General features: G+C 39.2%; 1 protein-coding gene across 4 annotated transcripts in view; it reads left to right on the plus strand.

Moving 5' to 3' along the window:
* The window catches only part of BCAS1 (brain enriched myelin associated protein 1), a 57017-nt gene extending 36526 nt beyond the window's left edge, over positions 1 to 20491 (plus strand). For 2 of the 4 annotated variants that reach the window (XM_052787194.1, XM_052787214.1), the window contains 4 exons: positions 2637 to 2804; positions 8967 to 9032; positions 12837 to 13103; positions 18568 to 20491. In XM_052787194.1, the coding sequence (XP_052643154.1) occupies positions 2637 to 2804; positions 8967 to 9032; positions 12837 to 13103; positions 18568 to 18642 (576 nt within the window). In that variant the 3' untranslated portion in view covers positions 18643 to 20491. The remainder of the gene's footprint in view (positions 1 to 2636; positions 2805 to 8966; positions 9033 to 12836; positions 13104 to 18567) is intronic. The other 2 variants (XM_052787204.1, XM_052787223.1) reach the window with 2 other exon arrangements.
* Positions 20492 to 21295: the final 804 nt, after the last annotated feature.

Genomic DNA, 21295 nt, shown 5'->3' on the forward strand with positions numbered 1-21295 from the left:
GTGCTTTTCAGAGTTAGGCATTTCGCCCCAGGATGCATTTGTTATCAGTAGTGACACTAACGCCTTTGCATAGACATAGCTTGAGAGGCAAAACTCATTTGGGTTGCAGCTGTAGCAGCGTAGCAGTAATATGATCCCAAACTGTAATCTTTGAATGATGAGCTCCTAGAAGCTAGGTTGCTGCTTTATTGAGCCACTGTTTCAACTCCTGCAATGAATCATTTCCTTCAAGCAAATAGATGGTGAATTGATTATATGTATGTGTGAATAGGCAGAAATACAGATGAAAATTATTATAGATTGATTATCTCAAAAATGTTCATAAATATAAATTAAATCTACAATTCCATGGGGAAGCGGGCTGTGCTGCAGTCAGGCAGCAGGGGACAAGCAATATTCATTCTCTCATCATTCTTCTCCTTCCCCCTACCCCATCCCAAAACCATTTTTCTTCCACAAAAGAGGAGTAAAGAACAAAGCGAAATCTCTCATGCTGCTGTAGAACTCCATGGTGTGTCCTCATCTTGCATGTGGGGTCCCCTTCAACTCAAAAAGAATATGATAGAACTAAAAGGTATAATACTGAGAGAAAAATGCATAAATATATTGAATGGCTTCTGTATGAAGAACTACATAAATTAGGATTTTTTTCTTTTTTTGGCTCAGAAAGGAGTTGGCAGAAAGGAAGATGACAGCAGCATACAGAATGACTACTGTAACATAAAAGGTGAACAGGAAAGAGCAGTCATTGCTCAAAATAAAAGCAGTAGAGTATCAAATCATTTTATTTGGTGACAAACAAAAATGAAGTGCTTTTAAAAATAAAAGCATACTTAAGCTGTAGTATCCTTTGCCACAGGATGCTGCTGGATGTCAGAAATTTATATTTACTCAGAAAAAGTTCAGCTAAATTTCTGTAGGAAAAAATCCATCAAAGGCTATTAAACCAAAGATACTACTTGGGAATCATCAAGTTGAAGACAATTGGAAAAGTAGACAAGGACAGTAGTACTGTAAGCTGCTGCTGGAGGAGGCAGCCATTTTTCACCCCTCCCAGAGTCAGGATCTGGTGCTGGGGTGAATCTTTGGTATTATCTTTTAAATTGTTTTCATGTTCATGTGGCTAAAATTAATTTGGTCAAAATGACTGTTAGTATAAATTACATGTGTGTTCTTGTAAGTACATGTAAAAACTGTGAAATATCATTCTGAGATTTATTTACAGCAGTTGTTTCCTATGGTAACCATAGTAAGACATTTCAGCTCTAACTGTGCTGTATTTTTAAGCAGCAGCATGTGTTGAAATGCCAATACCTAGGGTAACTGCTTCTGTTTGATTCAATATTGAAGTTACACTACTGAGGGTGTACCTTATCCTGCTTTTATAATGTTCTGCACCTTTCTGCAATAGGCTGCAAAATGATCAAGGCCTTGCTCCAGGTCAAATTACCTGGTTATTAGCATAATAGCTTCTTTTTATGGTAGAAGGGAAGATACTTCTTTACACAGTTACAGTGGGATGGGAATTAATTAGTGGTTCTCGAGGGCACAGAAGAATGTTATTTACCAGGGCATTTACGGAAGGCAGAATAGTCGGCTAAGGAAATGCATGTTCAGCCTCCTGCCCAGCTGTGCCTCCACCTCCTACAGCAGAAATGTGCCTCCTGCTCACGTATTCTGCTCTGCACAGGTCTTGTTCAGTTAAACACATTGAGCATTCCCAGGATAGCCTTGAGAAGGCCGTGGAATGAGACACGCAGGAGATTAACCAATAAATCTTATGGGGATCCATATTTCAGAGGAATTTACCAACCGCATGCCTCTGGTTGAAGTACTATTATAACAGGAGGAACTTTCCAGTAATTCACAAAAGCTCAGTGGGACCCAAAATCCTTCTATAGAGGCAACATTGCTGAGTACCCAGCAGCTTTTCTTGAACTCAAATGAGGGTCAACACTATCAAAGAGGGTGACTGTGACCTGTGGGATTGGGTGAAGTAATAGATGAGCTACTTAACTACCTTGTACCTCAGGAAGCCATTTATATCTTCACAACTGGGAAGAGGAGCTAGTGTTGCAAATGTGACCAGCCTGAGAACACTATGCCTGCGATGTTACACTTTTGTATTTCACCAAGAAGGGTGCTAGAGTTTTAACAATTAATAATATCCACGGTGTGTTTTAATTAATCCTATTCCTGCTTTTGTGTGCAAACTCTTGGGTATGATCTATTCTTATTTTTACTGGTTTTATCTGAGTGTCATCTACTTGGGGCACATATTACTGTATGTAATTTCATTTAAATTTCCTTTTAAAATTGTAATCGAAGTTAAATTATTGTTTGGGAACTGGTACTGCAATTCAAGAAAGGCTATTTCTTCAATGTAAACAAGTGCTTAAAATCCCACCACCTTATATACTTTTTTTTAATTGGGATGAATCAAATTCCTGAAGAAACCTGTACAGATGTAGTGAAGCTGAGAATGCTTTCATGCCACATTGGTTCCTGATGTACCAACTTACTGCACTGCTGAAACACTTTGATTGTAACCTCTTTAAAAACAAACAAAAACCCAAACCTCACTTATTAAGTTTGTTTTTCCCCACTTTCTTAATATTTACCCAAAATAACCCCAGAACGCATCAGAAGAAGCAGAGATCGTAAGCAATGAAAAAGCAGACGCGTCTTTAGAAGCAGGGGCTCCTGACAAAGGTGAGAGTAAAAGCCCAGAAGCTGCAGAAGTGAAACCTAGAAGAGAAGAGAGTAAAACCCCCAAAGCAAACCTGAGGAAGTTTTTTAAACTGGTAAGCAAGACCCTCAGTTTCACGAGTTGAGAGCGATGCGTTCAGTGCAAGGCTGGGGGTGGTAATTCTTGAAAAAGCTTTGGAAAATCAATGTCTGTAAGAGAGCAGGAGCGAAGCTATGCCCGTTTCCAGAGGTGGGTGTATGACCTCGTCCTGTCCCCTTGTCCCCGGCGCCGCGCCCCCCCCCCCCCCCCCCCCCGTGCGCATTTCGCGTTCTGCATCTCCCTCTGGCGGCCGCGCCGGGAAGAGCCCGGGGGCTGCTGCGGCTTCCACGCTCCGCCGGGGCCTTTTGTCCCCCGCCGGGGGGAGCCCAGGGCAGTTCAAGGGATTTGAGGCAGAATTCGGGGTTGCCACCGAGGCAACTTCCACTGGGTGATGCGAGACCTGGGCAGATGCTGCTGGAGGAAACCGTCTGCTATTAGCCCACCGTTGTCAAGGCCTGTGCTTGCTTCGGGGAGTCCTGTTTTTAGTAGTGAAACTTTTTTTGACAGCTTACGTAGGTTAGCTGAACCGGCATGTGAAAGGATACAATCGCTGCTTTAAAGATGTTATGCGTTAGGTGGAAAAAAGAAAGGCACAAAGTAGAATCTAATCCTCCTTCCCAGAAGGAGACTGGAGGGAAGAAGGAAACAGCTGAGGCGATAACATGGCTGGTATCGGCTCGTGGTTATAGGTATGAAGCAATCCTGCTGATTTGTGTACAAATGACAGCCAGACAGTATTCCTCAACAGAGTCTAGAAAAGTGGCCAAGAAAGAAAATAATCCAAGTCTAGAACGCTTCTCTGATTAAAATTGTAGCAGGCCTTTGCGGATTTATATAGCAATTGATCTATTTTGGCAAGGTTTACAAATGTGTATGGAAGATTTCTATTTTTAATCACGCTGTTTTATTTTCAGACAGCTACGCGTGGGTGTCAGTGTAGCTTATACATTAGAATGTGAAAAGTGTAGTTTCTTAGAACACGATGTAATAAACAGCCCAGGTTGTCTGCTCACAGGTATGTGCTGGTACATACAACTGTGAACAGTCACATTGTCAAAGGTTAAAGTTCGTGAGTCAGACCAAGGAAGGTACACGCAACAACCCAAATCCTGATTTATTTTTTATCTCCAAAAGATTGGTGTTTCTTTTATTTTCAGCTGTTTGTTAGCCTTAGCCCAACCCACAATGGGTGCATTTACTTTTTTTTCTTCAGAGTTACTTTACTACATAGCCACTCTGGTGTATTTGAGGATCCAAGCTAAAATTCCTACTATCACCCAAGAATTGTGCACCCAACATGCCTTTAATTCCATATAAGATTTTACAAAACTAGTCTGTTTGGAAAAATCTCAACCTTATTCCTAAATCCAAGGGGACTTGTGGTCATCCTGCATACAGGCTTGTTACCATGGGAGATGCTGTACATGCAGAAGGTGACTCGGGACCAATGCATATCAAACATTGATGTCTGTGGCAACCATGACTTCAAATCATGTCACCCTACCAAAAAAAATACCACCAATTAAAAAATAAAGCTGTTCCACACCCATCTTAGTCATCATGGAAGAAAACAGAGCTGTATTAAAAGCAGTAGATGTAATGCTGCTCTAATCAGAGCAGGGATTTAATCCAGATTTTGGCCTAGAAAGACAGAACTAGTATGTAGGCAAACATCTACCCACATGGGAAACTGAATTGTATTAACTATGTAACTGGTTTTGCAGCTTTTTGAAAACTTTAGTGTTCATCTGCTCTACTTTTGGCTATCAATTTCCAAGCAGATAGTGGATTATTTTAATATATTTATTATCCCTGAAGTACGTCCCAGGCTGTTTCCTCTGAATAACTTTTGCACTACTGGATCGCTGCGACGCTGTTGCACACAATTGGAGCTATATAGCTGCCCTACAGCTTCATGCCAACAGGTCAATCAGTATTTCTGATTCCTAAGGTAGACAGAAGGATTTTAAGCCACTACTAAACAACTAGCTTCTGTAAAGCTTTTGAACTAGTGGTGAGTGCTGAAAGTGCATGAAATGTTTAAAACCAACACAGGCTTGATTTTCTCACAAGGAAAAGGGGGGGAAGCTCCAGTGCTGTGGGGCTGAGAGCTGAGCTGAGTACTGTAGAGATGTCCAATAGGGTTCTTCTGCTCAGATTAGCTATACTGGCAGACTGTGCTGGAAGGTATAATTTCCACTGTAAGGAAGGTCCATTTCCACTGTAGTTTTCTCTGGAGGTCTGGCTACCCTACAGCAACAGCCATAAAGTAGAGGAATTCCCAAGCCAGCTTTGCAATAGCTAGCTGGCATCCTGGTAGCAGCATAATTCTGGCACTGTGGAGCTCAGAGAAGAGTAATTTGCGCATTTTGGGGGGCTGCCATTTGCAGCCTCCCCAGTCCTCATGCTAATGTCATTAGTCTGCTGTTCACACTAATGCTAGTTAATTTAAAACTAACTCAGACATATGAGAGTTTACACTGCAGCCCTGGCCACAGCATGCATGTATGTTTGAGGAGCACAGCAAAGGGCCTTATATCAGACCATCCCCTTGTGCTGTCTACCTGTGTGAGGATCTTAGTCCTTAGCACCTCTTACCTGAAGCACTGGAGATAAAATGATGTCTTCATGTGGTTGCATCTGTTCAACCTCTTCCACATGCGAATCTGGACAAACCTCGGCTAATGCCTAGATGTACCTTGCAGTGTTCCACCTCCCACGGGTGACACTGGGGCAGGAGGCTCCTGGAGGTGTGGGAAATGCCTTGAAGTGGCACCAGAGCCTGTACAAACCGTGCCATCCATGTGATGCAGGTCACTGACTCATCCAGCAGGTCCTCTTGGAGAACTCCTGCCTTGTTGCAGATGGAGCAGGCCATGAATTCTTGTAAGATAGGATCTTAACAAGTACAGGTACTTACAGTCTCTGAAACAAACCCGTGCTTGTTGGTGAGAAGGAATGTGGCAGGACTTCTTTGATAAAACCCAGACTCCTGTTTACTGATATACTTTATTGTTTAGTCTCCATTCTGGCAATAGATGGATTATTGCTCTGGCTGCTGAAAGAGATTGACTTTTAATTTTACATTAATATGATTGTTTACTGGGTTTCTCTTCCACCTGCAGAAGATGACCCCAAGGTATTCTGATAACATCCACAGTTATGTTACACAGGTCAACCACCCAGGTTCTTAAGAAAAGGCAGCTTATCTTCTTAGGATTCAAGACTGGGACTCAGAAATGAAGTTTACTTCTACTTAGTCTATTGTGAGCCTCAGACAGTCAAGTCAGTTATTCTCCATGTGCCTCAGTTTTGACATATTCTGCTCAGAGAGCACAAGCACAGGCCAATAGCAAGTAGACATTTAGATCCATAGCACTATAGTTGCCACTATTGACGCAAGGATAGCCATTGCGAGAACTAGGAATAATTTACTTTGGAAAAGGCAGTGTGTGTTTTGAAGACTGCCTGCTGACTTGCTCAGTACAGACATCCCTTCTTTGTGGTCTGTTTGCAATTGCAAAGGTCACAAAAGCCATTGCTGTGGTTAAAATGGGAGAGGGTTAACTAATGCTACAAAAGCTATTGGGAAATTATAGAAAGATATAAAGTATTAGTTTAAAGCCCTGTGCTTCAATAAGAGATGAAGAAATACCACTGCTCTTTTATCTAACTAAGCCACACCTACGTGAGTGTGAAATCCTGTGTTGCCAGTTGAAAGTCATGCCTTATCAATGAAAATCAAATAGCTATCTTATTTACAGGGTAGGATAGATCAAACCCAATGCAGATGTTTTGATAGAAATGGCTACACCTGAGCTATTCACCCCAGGTTCCTTTTAAAGGCACTGGTTAGAGGTGAGCAGGTCTGAGCGCCCCTTAGGATCTAAGATATGTCAGATGATGTGAGCCCTGAAAGTTCCTGCTGTTCTCCATAGAATATAAACAGAAGCAAAGCTAGGTAAGATAAATCCTTTCAAAATATCTGTTTTGAGGTATTTTGTGGAGATAAGGGTGTAAAATGGCATTTTTAAATCGGAATAAGCAGAATTACCAACTGTAAACTGAGGCTATGTAGCTTTGTCCTCAGCCGGGAAGTTGACTGGAAGCATGGTTGGTTTGAGATAGTGTTGAGTATGGTCTCTGCAAATAAAATATCCTATTTCTGGATTAATGAAGTTGCTCCCAAGAAGAATATATCTTTCTGGAATAACAAAAAATATTATTTCCAAATTGTCTGTGGTGTCTGTGCTGGCCTACTTCCCCACGTAAATAAACTTTTACATAATAAATAGCATTTGGAATCAAGAGTAAGTATTTTATGTTGTCCCAACTTAATTTTCCTTCATTATTCATGAAAATGTAGCAAGTCTATTGCCTGTCCCCACTCTCCTCCATTTAAAGATACACTGATCCACTCTTATTGCCACAGAAAGCAGAAAACCCTTTCAGGAAGCTTTCAGCAGCAGCAATCCTAAATGACCAAAGGCAAGGATGAAAGGTCAGCAGTGCTCTAGAGAGAAATCCTTGTGATCATTACGTATATGTTTCACTGAAGGCAAGAGAGAACTTTGTCTAGGCAAAGACCTCAAGGTCTTCACTCTGTTATTTATGTTCTGATAAAAAAAAAAAGATGGATTACTAAAGGTTGGCTAAAATAGGGTTTTTTCTTTTTTTTCTGTTTTGTTTTGGTTTGGATTTTTTAGGAAAAAAGGTAACAAAGAGGTTGCTGTTATAGCATAAACTTTTTTTTTTCCCCTAAAGGTATTTAAAGACCTACTGAAATAGAAATGCAAACTAGATCTTATCACAATATGTCTTCATACACTCTGGACTGAGTTTCTATCCTGTAATGTTAAGACAGACCACACTGTGCTTCCTCCCCTCCATTTCTGCAATCTCTTACACAGATAAAGAGTCACGAGCATAAACATGCAAGAGAGTACACAGCAGCATGTTCCAGAAAGAGAATTTTTCCCACAATTTGTGACAAGTAATGAATTGTTGTGGAGTAGTTTAGTTTTCTATCATGCTGTTGCTACATAGTGATTTTCTGTGGTTTTATAGGAAAATCAGAGACTGAAATAGGTCCTTGCAATAACACCATACATAGGATCAAGCTGATACTGTTGTGCTTCAAGTAACAAATCTACAAGCTGCAGAAAACCACAAATCCGCCTGATCTATCTTTAGAACAGAAGTCACATCCTTTCATTGTTTTCATTGAACTTATGCAATGAAAAATGACATTTAAATTTGGGCACTTTGAAATTCTGGAGTTTATTTTATGCTTTACTGCTAAGCTCTGTGGCTTATATGGTACTCAAGAGAATGCCATGTTGAACCCTCTAACACACTTTTTAATTAAACTTATATATACTATGCCTTTCATTTCTTTTATATTACTAATTGTAACTAAACCTTAATCTAACATTACAAGATTTGTGACAATTTACTTGAGCTAGTTTTGTCAAACAGCTTTTTCTCATTTTTAAATCTAGATAGAAAAGGATTGTACCTTAAAAACATATTTCCAAGTCAAGGTTTGCTCTGAATGACCTGCCAGTGGTACAGCCTCAGGGTCTGCTCTGGTTGTCCGGGCTGGGAAGAGTGGGCACCAAGAAGGGCCATTACTTAGATGCATATAGAGAGAAGGCATAAACTGGAAAGGAAAAATGGATGCTGATGATAAAATACAAAAATATATCTATAAAGCTAAGTGGGTTTTAATTATTCACAGGGTATGCATGCTTAGTATGATTGTTAAATAGAAAGGAAGTCCCACTAGATCTTATAAGATAGATTTGCTTCTGAAAAGCAAGCAAAAGCTCTTTCCTAGAAAACTACAGTGGTAGGGCTGATAGCACTGTCTTGTTTACTGGCTGATACGATCTCTGGTCCACTGAGACCTCATTCATATTTCTCAGGCCTTAATGGGAAAATTGACTTGCAAGAGACAATCAATTCACATAGGAAAGAACTAGCAAAAATCTGCCTTGGAGATGTGGGTATTTCAAAAACGTTGGTAGAGTTTCTGAAATGTCTGATTCTGGTTTAGCGTTGTAAAGAGTATGCTTAAATCAAACCTTACATTTTTTGATTCATGTGTGTTTTCATGTTGAATTAATGCCTCAAACAGGAACCCAGTTAGAAGTCCTATAATCCTTTGTTATTTTAGTCAGTCAAGGGTGATGGAGGGACAACCAGTTTAGAAGAGGTAAATGGCCCAAGCCCCTGTCACCAAGTAAGTGCCTGGATTTTTTTCATCTTTTGGTGATGGGTTGTTGTCACCTACTTCCATACAACTCTAGCTTTTGAAATGTAAAAATCCCTGAACGAAAAGTGCTACATGCTCACTGAACTTCATATTTTTACATATTTCTTTACTTATCTATTTATTTTATCTATTCATACTGTTAAACAAGATTTTAAAGAGTCACTATCAGATTAAAAAAAAAGCTTTTTTTCCAGGTGTGTTCCTTTTCTTAAAATAATTAGCACCTTTATGTTCAATTTTATTCCTATCTCTTGCTATTATTTTACTTTCTGCATGCACCTTGGCTTAGGTAGTGAAACTAAATACACACAGACAGAATAATTTTTACTTTGTTGATTTACTTGTCTGCTGAGGAAAGGATCATTTAGGTGGAAACTCTATAGAAAAGAAATTGAGAATGAAAACCGTTCACTGCAATTTGACAAAAGCCATGAACATATTTTTTCTTATTCAGTTTTTGTTTCTTTCATTCTATGTTCAGAAAAGCTAAACCAAAACTTTGGATGTGACCTTTACATCATATGCTTTATGGCTTTAGAAAAAAATCACATTTTCATTAGAAATACAAATACTATTACCTTTTCTGAGAGACAAACCCTCATTTGTTGCAAGTCAAGATATCCAGAATAATTACATTCAGTAATGAGAGATAAAACACAGGTTCTGTGTATAGACATAGGGTTTCCTTTAACCTGAGAGCAAAACTGAAGTCATATTGAAAACTGACCTTTCAGAATTTCCTTTTTTATTTCCTTTTTTAATTAATAGTAAAATTATTTTCTCAGTCTTCCTATTTTCATGATGTTCTATGATACTAAGGTTAATCTTTATGAATTATTTCTCTATAAGCATCCCAAATATAGAAGGTCTTGTCTTGTGACATTTATTCCTTATTTCATACAACAGCATTGTGAAATGATCTGAGTAAGTGACTAAAGTTACAGTCCTGGATCTGTTTTTTATTATTTTAATTAGCAGCCAGCTTCCTTCTGTTTTTTTAAATCAACTTATTAGTTTCCCTACTTCTCTTATTTGCACCAGTGTAAATTAGCACAGTTTTATTATATAGAAGAGCTCAAGGAAGACTGTATCTGCTGTTGACTTTTTCCTTTTTTAGACTTTCTGTGAAATGATCTCCTTAAATTATGCTATCGCATCTCTGGAATGCTGTGATTCTTCTTCGCTTTTCATCACTGCTATTCTGTATGTTACAGAAATACATTAAAATGCTGATCCAAAATCTGTGGAAATTTAGGGGTCTGCCTTTTGCACTTAAAATGCAGCCTTGTATTAAGGTCTCCTGTAATACGATGGGGAAAAATACTATCCTGTTAATCTTTCTTTTTTTTTTTTTTTTTTTTTTTAGTGGCGCTGTTAACATTGAGCGAGTAAAAGCAATCTGTCAGGTGCAGATCACCCTTTAGAATAAGAAACATTAACATGTTTCATTATTCATAGGCTTCACTTTGTATTTCCTGAGCTGCTCCCATCAATATAAAATATGCCAATTTCCTGCCTTTCAAGGTTAATATGAAACACCTCAAAGAGATTATCTGATTGGAATTTTTTTTTCTTATTTTGCCTGGAAAATGTATTATGAATATTTTTAAAGTGTTTTGTTTGACTAACATCAAAGGCGAAAACCTGCTCACAGAAATAGTCCTGTTGCATCCAGTTCAGATTTAGCTGCAATACTGTAACTATCAGGCACCTACACAATCAAACACGTGTGGTGAGGAAGATTCGACTCTAATTTTACACCCGCAGAGTAAACCCACAGATTTCACAGAGTGTTAATAAGGGTTAGAAGTTGTTCTGGCACCTTTGAACTCAGATGCATCCAGTCTCATAGCTGTATTTTGGGTGCTGTGGTTATTTTTGAATTGAATGTGCGCATTTGCAATTGTACCAGAGAGAAACATTTCAAAAGTGAGCTAAGGCAAATAAGAGTAAGAAGGATCTTGTCAAACTCACCAATGGGTTCAGCAACTGAGAGCTTCCTGTCTGATAGTTAAAATGAGTCAGAAAGAAAGAGACACAATTAAATTTGAGGTTTTGAAGTTCTGCTCATCCTTGTGCTGAGAGAGCTCCTGCATCACTCGGGCACTCAGATGTGCATCCAGGCAGGTGTCTCTCCTCAAGCGAGGTGGACAACATGCAGGTAGTGTGCAGTGTCTGTGCAGCCCCAGATGACAGTTCTCCTGTACTCTGAGGTTGTTGAATTTGCTTGAATAAACTATTGACACTCAGATGGTGCCTGGCCGTGGTGTATGGGGCTACTGATCACCTGCATCTCCAGGTTTCATGTGCTGTCTTCATGTATCTCCTGCAGAACTAGAGCAAAGACTAGCTTAATGACTGTATCTTTTAAGTCTAACAGCAGACAAATCCAGATGTAAGCAAATATATACCCACGTATGCGTGTCCTTTGGAAATAGAAATAGTTAAATACAAGCACATATTTTGTTGAGGACTTCAGCTAACCGGTCAAGACTGAATGTATTACATGGTTGCAGGTTCTATAATTTAAATGTGGGGTTTTTTTAAGATGAGGTGGGGAAGAAAGGTGAATCAATTGAAAAAGGCCAGTGGTAGTATTGCTACCCCCCTCTCATTCTTGTTTCCCCAAAATTAGAGTGGCTTGAGGTTTGTTTTTTTTAATAGATATGAGAGGTGTATTTGCATTCTGTTTCTCTAGAGTTTCTGCTTTCAGTTTTTCCCCTGAAATCATGATGTCTAAAAATGTTGGGTGTGTTTTTAATGAAAGCTAAGCTTGTCGTGTAAGTGTATAACCCTAGGCCTTTAGAAGAACACTAAATATTTCAAGACTAGTGGTAAAATCCCCAAAGCTGGAAAAATTACAGAACTTTAAGCTCTGGGCTGTGCCTTGAAGACAGATGTAAGATTTCCAGATTTTCAACAAGGCAAATATGTGCAATTTTAATTATTATGTTAATAAATAAGGAAATATTATTTTTTGCATAAGAAAAAAGAAAATCCCGTTTGCAAACAGGTCTCCTAGCAGAACCATATCTAGTCATTTGCTACTCTGCTAACCGTGACAGTTTCATTGTCTTATTCTTTGTTTGCCAGATCTGATTTTTCTCCTGTGAACTTCAAATGTATCCCGTACTTCTCTGAGTTTCAGAATCTTTTCCTTTACTATATATAGCTGCTCTGTCATTGTGTTTGTCTTTGGAATATTTGCTTATCTCTTCTTTTGTACTTGTGCATGAAATTTTTGATGATGCGGCGGCCTTCCATAGCCAAGCCCTATGTTGTTAATTTTTTGGTAGAGTGTTGCAGGTTTATAGCAGAGTTGTTTTTATCCTTTGCTTTATGGTGTCTTTTACTTCCTTTCTCTCCCAAATCTTTCCCTTGCACTTTTTGGGTGCTTTCACAGCCTGGAATGCAAAAGCTGGGGGAGTCTCAGTTGGAAGTGCATGCTTGTGACTCTCTGCATCTTTCCGTGCATGTTTTCTGCCTCCTAAAACAGCTTCAGCATAGATATGTACGTAAATAAAGCAAATCTATGCAGGGATGGTTTGATCTTGCAGTCTTTGCTCATGTAAGTAATTCTATCGGCTCCCTGGGAGTTCTTCCCTAAGTCAAAGCTGCAGGAGTTCGTCCCAAACTCTGTAAATGAAAACCTGTTGGACAGCAGGATTTCTCCCTGCCAGGTGGCCTTTCATTTTTTAATATATTTATGGATCGCCTTCCAAAATGTTTACATTTAACACTAAAAATAACCATTGTTTGAAACTGCTTTAGACATTAAACTCTACAGAGAAGCCAATTGCCCCAGCTGAAAGTGAACCTGTGGGCCAAAAGAGCAAAGAGAGTTCAAAAGACAAGAAGTCTACAGTGGAGCTGAGCAAGCAGAAAGGCAGCAAACAGGAAACCAGGGAGCAGCCAGACTCACGGGAGCAGCAAGCAGCCGAGACCGACTCCATCCAGAACGGAGGAGATGCTTCAAAGGAACCCTCCTTCAAGAAGACAGAGAAGAGGCAGTCACTTGGAGGGTTTTTTAAGGGCCTTGTACGTTAACTTGATCTTATCTTTTTAGTCATTTTTCAGCTGATTTAAGTACCCAGCCTGCAAGCCATTAACCATGTGAGACTTGTGCTCGGATGGAGTGCAACTTCACAAGCAGCTTGCAGGACTAAGGCCAAACAACAGCAAGTTTTTGGGCAAAGGCGAGAAAACTTGGGCCTCAGGGTACTGATTCATAGGCAGGTACGGTTTACTATGGGAGAGCTATAATTGTTCCCACACCCCTGTTTTAGAGGTTCATGCCTTGGCTACGGGGATGACTCAACTCTTCCTGTAACAGGTACTGAACCACCTACAAATTATGGTGTGTTTATTAAGGAAAAGCGGACGTGGTACCGGTTTACCAGAGTAACCCGCCTGCCACGAGGGTGGTTCAGCTGCTGCTTCAGAGCAGCTGGGACATCCCTGCAAGGCGGGAAATCCCTGCAAGGAAAAAATCAAGGTAGACCACTGGGTGGGTGGGAGCCAGCATAGTGGTCACAAGATAAGCACCTCGTGTTAGCAATCAGTTATAGGCTAGTTAAAGCACACACAAAAAATACGCATGGTATTTTTATTCCTGCTTTATTTTGTTAAATCTTACCCTAAATTTGCTATGCTCCCTTCACTGATACCTGAAATGTAGAAGTGAAAGAATTCAGCATACTAAAAATTTGGGTTTCTACAAGGCTTGGTGTTACTGATGCAGCTGGCAGTTCCTCGGAGCATTAAATAGATGGAAAGCTTTTTTTTTTTTTTTCCTATGTCCATAATGAGGGGCCAATGCAGAAACAAAAGCACAGGTTAGACCTGGGACTGTCTCTCAAGCCTCTGCAAGAGGGCAGATTTCCATTGCTTTTTATAAATCAATAGGAAGGATGCAGTTTGCTCCTCTTTCCTCACACTGTCACAACAGCAATGAATCCACAGAGCTGTGGGCTCATTTTGAGCATCTTTTGGAAACCTTGTGTGTAAACTGCGCTTCATCACAAATTTCAAGTGATGTAAAGAACCTAAACAGATTTGACTGTTACCTGCAATGATTCCTAGTGCAGCTGGCCCCCTGAGAGACATACAGCTTTTGTTCCTTTCTCCCTACCCTGCTTCTAGGCTGTCAGGAAAGACAGACAGGTAGGCAATCCTCCAGGCCTGAAAGAAGAAAAGTCAAGCAATATAGATTGAAACGGTAATGCAGATTTGAAAATTAGCCCTGTTAGGACACTGGGTTATAAAGTTAGGCTGCCAGGCAGACCAGTATGACTCATTCAGGGGCAGATGTTCTTCCACATCATAAGAACTGTTTAATTTGCACGCGTTTCACAGAATTACTATGTATCCTACAGAGGGCAATTTGCATTACCAAAGTAATTACACATTAGGGGGGGAATTAAGAACAAAAGAAAAATAACTTTCTGTAATATTGATTAGCAACAGTTCAGCCACTTCTGCTTTTGCCACTTCTGCCATCGTTCTGGGGTAAAATCCTGGTCTACCACAAAATCAGTGGGGTTTTCCTGTAGTTTCAATGGAGCAAGGAAGTCCTGGAGTGCACCTGGAGTAACTACCAACTTGCATTGGCTTCCAATCACCTTGACTCCCAGTGAAATCAAAAGGAGAAATCATTTTGCTTAACACAATGTGAAAAACCCAGGGTATTGTTTTATATGCACCTGTGAATTATACTAGCTGACTGAAGTTATCAAACACATGCACTCACGTGCACTTTTCTTTCTTTCACCCCCTTTGCTTCCAAATCTGATATGAAATTTCCATTGTGCGCAACATCGGTGCGTGTGTGTAACACCCGATCCACGCTCACAAGTATGGTGTGTAGGTGTTGCATCCCACTCTGGGTACTGGCAACCCCTCCCCCCCCCCCCCCCCCAGTGAAATCAGGAGTTCTGTTACTTAAACCACTCAGATGATTGTAACAGATCTCTTAAATCAACTGGAGGGGAAGACAGCAGCCACATTTTTCTGGCATAGGTTATCTAGAAATGGGGCAAATGTTAACTATCTCTATTATTTCTAGATATAATTGAGATTTGTTTCTCTGGTCTAGAGATTTGTTGAAATTAAGCCCTGACAGCCCTCCTTTGTCAAAATTCTTACTGTAGCCACTTGTGAGAAAGGGTTTATCTGTTGACAATTGCACTTTATGTATGGTGTCATTCATCGAAGCTGTATCAAAAAAATCTTTCATAGAGTTTAATAACAGACACAAATTTAGAATTATTCCAGAAAGGGAGATATGAGAAAGTGCAAGCTAGGGAGGAAGCATGCTTTCAAGTTGCAAGTTCATGAAAGACACAGAGAGAGGCGGGAAAGGTGTCTCTGATTCAAAGGGCAAGAAAAAGCTTTTTTGAGCAAGAAAGGAGATCGTGAAGAGGTAAAAAGACTGTTTGAGGGGAAAAAATGCAGAATAAATGTAGAGGAAGTAGAGATGTTCAGTGAGATATTTTTGCTTGCTTGAGTAGTATGCCAGACAGTTTGGCTGTGTATAGTCCCTCATCTTCTGTTGCAATTATAGAGGCCAATAGTATTCCTACAGCTTCTCTCTCCCATTAACAGAAGATGGCATTTAAAAAAAAAAAAAAAAATTTTATAACAGTATAGCTGATTTGGTCAGTTTATTGTGCTTTTGAACTGGGAGGAAAAAAAAAACCCCACAACTATGAGGTCTGTGTATGGAAAAAATTTCATAGAAAATGGCTACCTCTTTTTGAATATCCCCAAGAAGATTACCCACACCTAAGAAACATAGTTCTGCATTGCTTCTAAGAAATAATCTACACATCTCCTAGGTGATCATACTAAGTTCCAGGAAGTTGTAATCATTAATCTAAAAGTATTAGATCACATGCAAACCAATGCCAGAATTTCCATTTCAAGATAACTCAAATATCTGGTAACAACTCAGCAGAAATATTAAGCTTTATGCTGATAAAATGGAAGCAGGAGATACTTAACAGGGGATCCAGCAGGCTTTACTTGCTCACATAACCTGTGCCCACCAAGCTCCTCCTAAATTCTGGTGAGCTATTTCCATAGCAGCTATTTTAACACTACTCTCTCCTGAATCTGTCAATTCCTCTGGGAAAGGGCACAGAGTAAGAGGATGTCATAGTACAAGAATGCAGCTGATGAGAACACTGCAGTTCAAACATCTGCTCCCAGTTGGGCTAACAAATACTGAAACTTTCAACACAAATGGAGCCACTTACGCAAGCAAACAGTGTTATGGCCTGGCTGCGTGGTTTTAGCACAGACGATAAGATCCAGTGGTTGTTCCTATGGCAAAAGAGATTAATTTATAAGCTATATAAAATGCAAAGGTATTTAGTGAGTCTTAGAAAGATTAGATTAGAAAGAAAATGAAAAAAAAAAAAAGATTAATGACATTGTTTTCTGAGCTGGAATAACTCATACTTAACTTGTCAGAAGCTGGGAGTGCTTAGCATGTGGAAACTATTCTGACCTATTCTGATCAGAGTATCTGGTATACTGACACAAACTTCTCCTGAGCACAAGCTGGAAAAAAAATATACTCCAATACCATGACATTCCTGTGTGTGCACTTTAAAGTGCTCTGTCCAAAATAATATGTTCCAGCTTAGCTGTCACAAAGGCAGACAACTTCTACTGCACTAAAAGGGGTTATGCAAAGTATCTGAGAGCAAGATGTGAGCCAGTGGTACCTGTACTTCTGAATCTGAGTGCAGAGCTGGAATTTGTCCATTAAAAGGGCAGGAACAAAGTTCTTTATTTCACATCAGGCTTGGAAATTCCAGTTTAACAAGAATCATCAGCCAGTCTCCCTCAAAGCTTCCTGCTTTAATCAGCAATCACCTTGAAAATGGGTGCAGCAGGGAGACTGTAGTATAAGCAAATAACATATGACTCTTCTGCAAATGTGCTAAATGAGTCAAAATGGGGATTATCTCAAATGAGCTCCCCCTCCTCTACTCCCCCCTCCACCTATATAGAGGAAGAATGGTAAATAGTATAATCTTGTTTCCTAGATTTGTCTAGAAATGGCTTAATATCTTCATGCATCAGACAGGAACAGCTACAGCTGACAGATTCCATTACTCTTGTAATGTGGGAATTTTTTTAACTGATGTGTAGGTTTTTAGGGTTGCTGGATAAATGTGGAACAACTAGCTGGTTTGGAATTGTTTGATGGATATTAAAAACTATTACAATTTTTTATGTGTCTTCCATTTACTGCTACATGTAAGTGGCTAAAAAATCTTATTCTGTTCTAGACCATCTTCCAAACTCAACATCAGTGTAAGCAGAAGCAAACCCATTGCAGCCAGTTGAGCTGCACAAGATTACAGTTAAAGACAGGGGATTCTTTTAGTCCATTACAATTTTTGGCTGCTCTTTTTTATACTTAGATTTTCAAAGGTGAAAAATTAAAAAAATATCAGTGAGGTGGAGTCTAATCAGTATAAAAACCCCACTGTTTTTACTTCCCTGAAAGGGATGAGGAAGTTTGAGATCTTTTACTCTCCCAGTCTGACACAGAATAGTCCTATGGTTACCTGAAGTGATGAGTCAGGTTTCCAGTGTGAAGCGTACTGTGTGAAAGGACAATTCCCATATGACTGCACAATTCCTATTGTAGGGAAAGCACATAGCAGTCACCTTTAGATTTGTCATGCTGATTTTTCTGTTTAGCATGTAATGATTTAGACATCTGGCTACAAATAGGATTGGCATCCTATGATGTTAACAGTGACCTCTGGAACAGTGTTTGTGGATCCATTTTACTGTCACATTCTGAAGTTTTGATGGCTTCAAGGCCAGTAAAATTAGGTCAAGGCATCTTAAATTAAAGCCAAGTTTTTATCAATTACTAGTAAAAAATTTAGTTGGTATAACTAGATCTATGCATTTCCTTCATCTAAGCTGGATTAGTATCGTGAACCAGTTCCAAAAACAGAATTATATTTGTAGTGTAAAAAAGCTTTATCACTATAACATTGTCAAATACCTGTCATGCATAAAAATATTTAATGTTCCTTTAACTTAGAGCAGACCAAGGCTGGGTATAATACACTATTAATCATGCTTGAAGGACTCTTAGCATGGTTTCAGTGAACTGTTTAGGCCAGGGAAATTTTAGAGAAAGCTATGCCAAAGCTACAATACTACAAGTACACAGCAACATGTCTCTGGTACGTTAGTCCGCTTTCTAAAGACAATTGCTTTCCATGCTGACTGGGAAAATTATATTAAAATAACCAACACATTTAGGCAAAGTTGCAAGCTGTAGCTTTCTGGGATTGTCATGATACAGATGGTGCTCATATACTTACGCGTATTAAATAAAGGGCAAATAAAGAAAAGCAGAGAGGTGAAATGAGTGGAAAATATCTGGTAGCAAATAGCACATAATGACAGACTTAACTGTTCTGAAATATTTGAAAATTGTTACAAATTTCTATATCTTATTTCACAGGGTTCCAAAAGGATGTCTGATGCGGAAGTGCAAACAGATCCAGTGTCTATCCTACCTGCTGGGAAATCCAAGTAATGAATACACTTGGCTGCTGAAGGATCAGCAGCTCTCTGTAAACTCCCTTGCAGTAGAGATGACTCATTATTTTCCTTTACATGGCTGTCATCAAATGCCTGAGGCTAAAGCAAACATTGGTGTATTATTTAAGGTATATCATTTACAGGGTTTGTTCATTAAATGTTAGAAAGCAACTCTAAAGATCATCAAGCGATGTGTAGTATATTTAAAGAAAGGTCATGTGGATGATTTTAAGTCTATAGAGGGTAGAGTATGTAAGGTAAGAAAGTGGCAGTGAATTAAATAAATGGCAGAAAAAAAATGCATGTGACAAAGGAATGCAGTTTGTGCGGCAAGGCATGAGCAACAAATCCTCAGCTTTAGAGAGCTTTAAAGCAGCCAGGAAAAAAAAAAAATCTCCTTTGATAAATGTTATACTTAAATGTAAAAACAACCAAGTCACCTTTTGTGGTTTTCAATAGAGCTGAAATTAGCAAAAAGTCTGCAGTATAATAGAATCAGTGGTTATAAAGTTATGCTTCATATTGGTTATTAATGTAAATTAAAATGCTAAAATGCAAAGGCTTTACGTGATTGAGACAACTTCTCTCTTGGCTTGGCGAGGTGGGATAACAAATTAAAAACTATTTAAGGTTCTAATAGGAACACAAGGGGGCACCCGCGTCCCCACCATAGTCCTAACTTCAAGGCTGTACCTACAATCCTGTTATTAATGTTTTTCAGATGATAGGAAACTTAGTTGTTTCATCAGATATTTGTTTATATCCGTACTTGTAATTAATTCTAATAAAAAACAAAATCCAGGCACCTCCCTGCTTTACAAGACTCCTGTAATAACTGTAGTTAATAAATTTTACAGAAAATTAAGATTTCTGTGGTTTATTCAACCCTGGGCTAACCTAGACAGGGAAATGTGGGCCTGACATTTTAATCCACATTAGCATCTGAATGATACAGTACTGTATATTTTGACCTCCTTATGATGAAATAAACAACTACTTATCCTTTCAAAAAAATCATTTGCTGCTTTAATCTTAAAACAAAGTTTGTTATTTACATCCCTGTTTTCTGATGATTGATGTGACATTAAGGCATAAATCAGCACATAAAAACCCTGCCTGCAGAGTGAATAGCTGTCATTCTTTCTTTATGTGAGTAAAGATTAAAACTGGAAATCAAGTGAGAATTCTGTAAAATCTGCAGAATTACATTTCTAACTAGTCATAGAAGACAGAGGTAAAAAAGCCTTGTTTCTCTGTACAAGCCATTGTAGGTAGATGGTATTTTTTCACTGGCCTCTGCAAACCTGTGGACTTGCTACGGACAACCAAACCTTGCTGCTTGTTCTATGCACAGGAGCACAGACAAAAGGTCCTTTAGTTATAATAGTACTTTCTGTTCTCCTCCCTAGCACAATGGGCCTTTGATGCCATATAAAGTGATATCAATCAAAACTGACTGCTTACAGATTTCAAATCTGATTTGTAATGACCTACATCTGTGTAGGACCGGTGACTTCTGTACATCCCCATTTATGGTAGTGTGAGAGAAGATTTGGGCTTGTTATATCCAGCTTTGCTCCACAAAAAAAGTCTTAGGCTTTGTCTACACTACAAGAGTATACAGCTTTAATTAAATCAATGCATGTAAAGCTACATACAGTGAGACAACCACCATGGTTACATGCTGGCATGAAACTGCCAGATGTCAGCATAGTGAGTGTTATCAGAAAAGAGGAATAAGCTATCATGCTATTTGCTGGCTTCATACTGCTGTAATGGCCTCTGTATTAGAATAGTATTTAAGTAATTTTCAAATAAAACTATTCTCTGGCTAATTCATTATATTATAGACTGTATGTATATATATTATCATATTTTATGGATAGATCAGGCTTTCTGTGGAAGAGAACAGTTCTTCCCTGGTCCATGCTTTAGGACTAGGACTGTGTTAATTGAATTCTGTATTCCCAAGGCAATTAGGACTGCTGACCACGTGATTTGACTGTATCACTTGGCAATGGGGCTAATTTCAGGAATCAGGAAATCCTCTTGGCAGAAAAACAAGAAAAACAGTAAGTTTGGCTGTGGGTGCCCCTTATGCCACTGAGCTATTATTGCAGATGAAATAACGGTTAGTGTTGGCACTGCCTCCCACGTGGAAACTCCCCTTTTTGTTTGATTCCTCTCTGATAACAGGAACAACACAAGCTTTGAAGCAGCAAGTCAGCCTTCTCATAAAGCGGCAACATGTGGAGCCCCAAGAGGAAGAAAGGTCTTAGGAGATGCATCCACAGTTAAGTTGAGCTTCCCCATTCCACATGCCGCATAAGAAACATAAAAGTACAGCTTTTATGTTCAGGCCCGGTAAAGCTTAACAAGTCATTTGGAAATCAAAGCTTTGGAAGAGGCTGCAATCCAAGACAAAGGAAAAGAACAGCCAAAGCAATACATTGCATTTAGACTCTGTTGTCAACAAATAAGCTCTGGTTTTGTGCATAGGATCTTTTGAGGGGAACTGAAGCAGATCAGACTGCTTCAAGGATCTTAATTTGCGTTTCATGTAGGCATTTCGGAAGAATTTTGAGAAGCTAATGCAATCTCATAAATACAAAAATCCCAGGGAACGGATTAAAATTGCTACTTTTTGT

The sequence above is a fragment of the Harpia harpyja genome, chromosome 1 (assembly GCF_026419915.1).
Source record: "Harpia harpyja isolate bHarHar1 chromosome 1, bHarHar1 primary haplotype, whole genome shotgun sequence".
NCBI classification, from domain to species: domain Eukaryota; kingdom Metazoa; phylum Chordata; class Aves; order Accipitriformes; family Accipitridae; genus Harpia; species Harpia harpyja.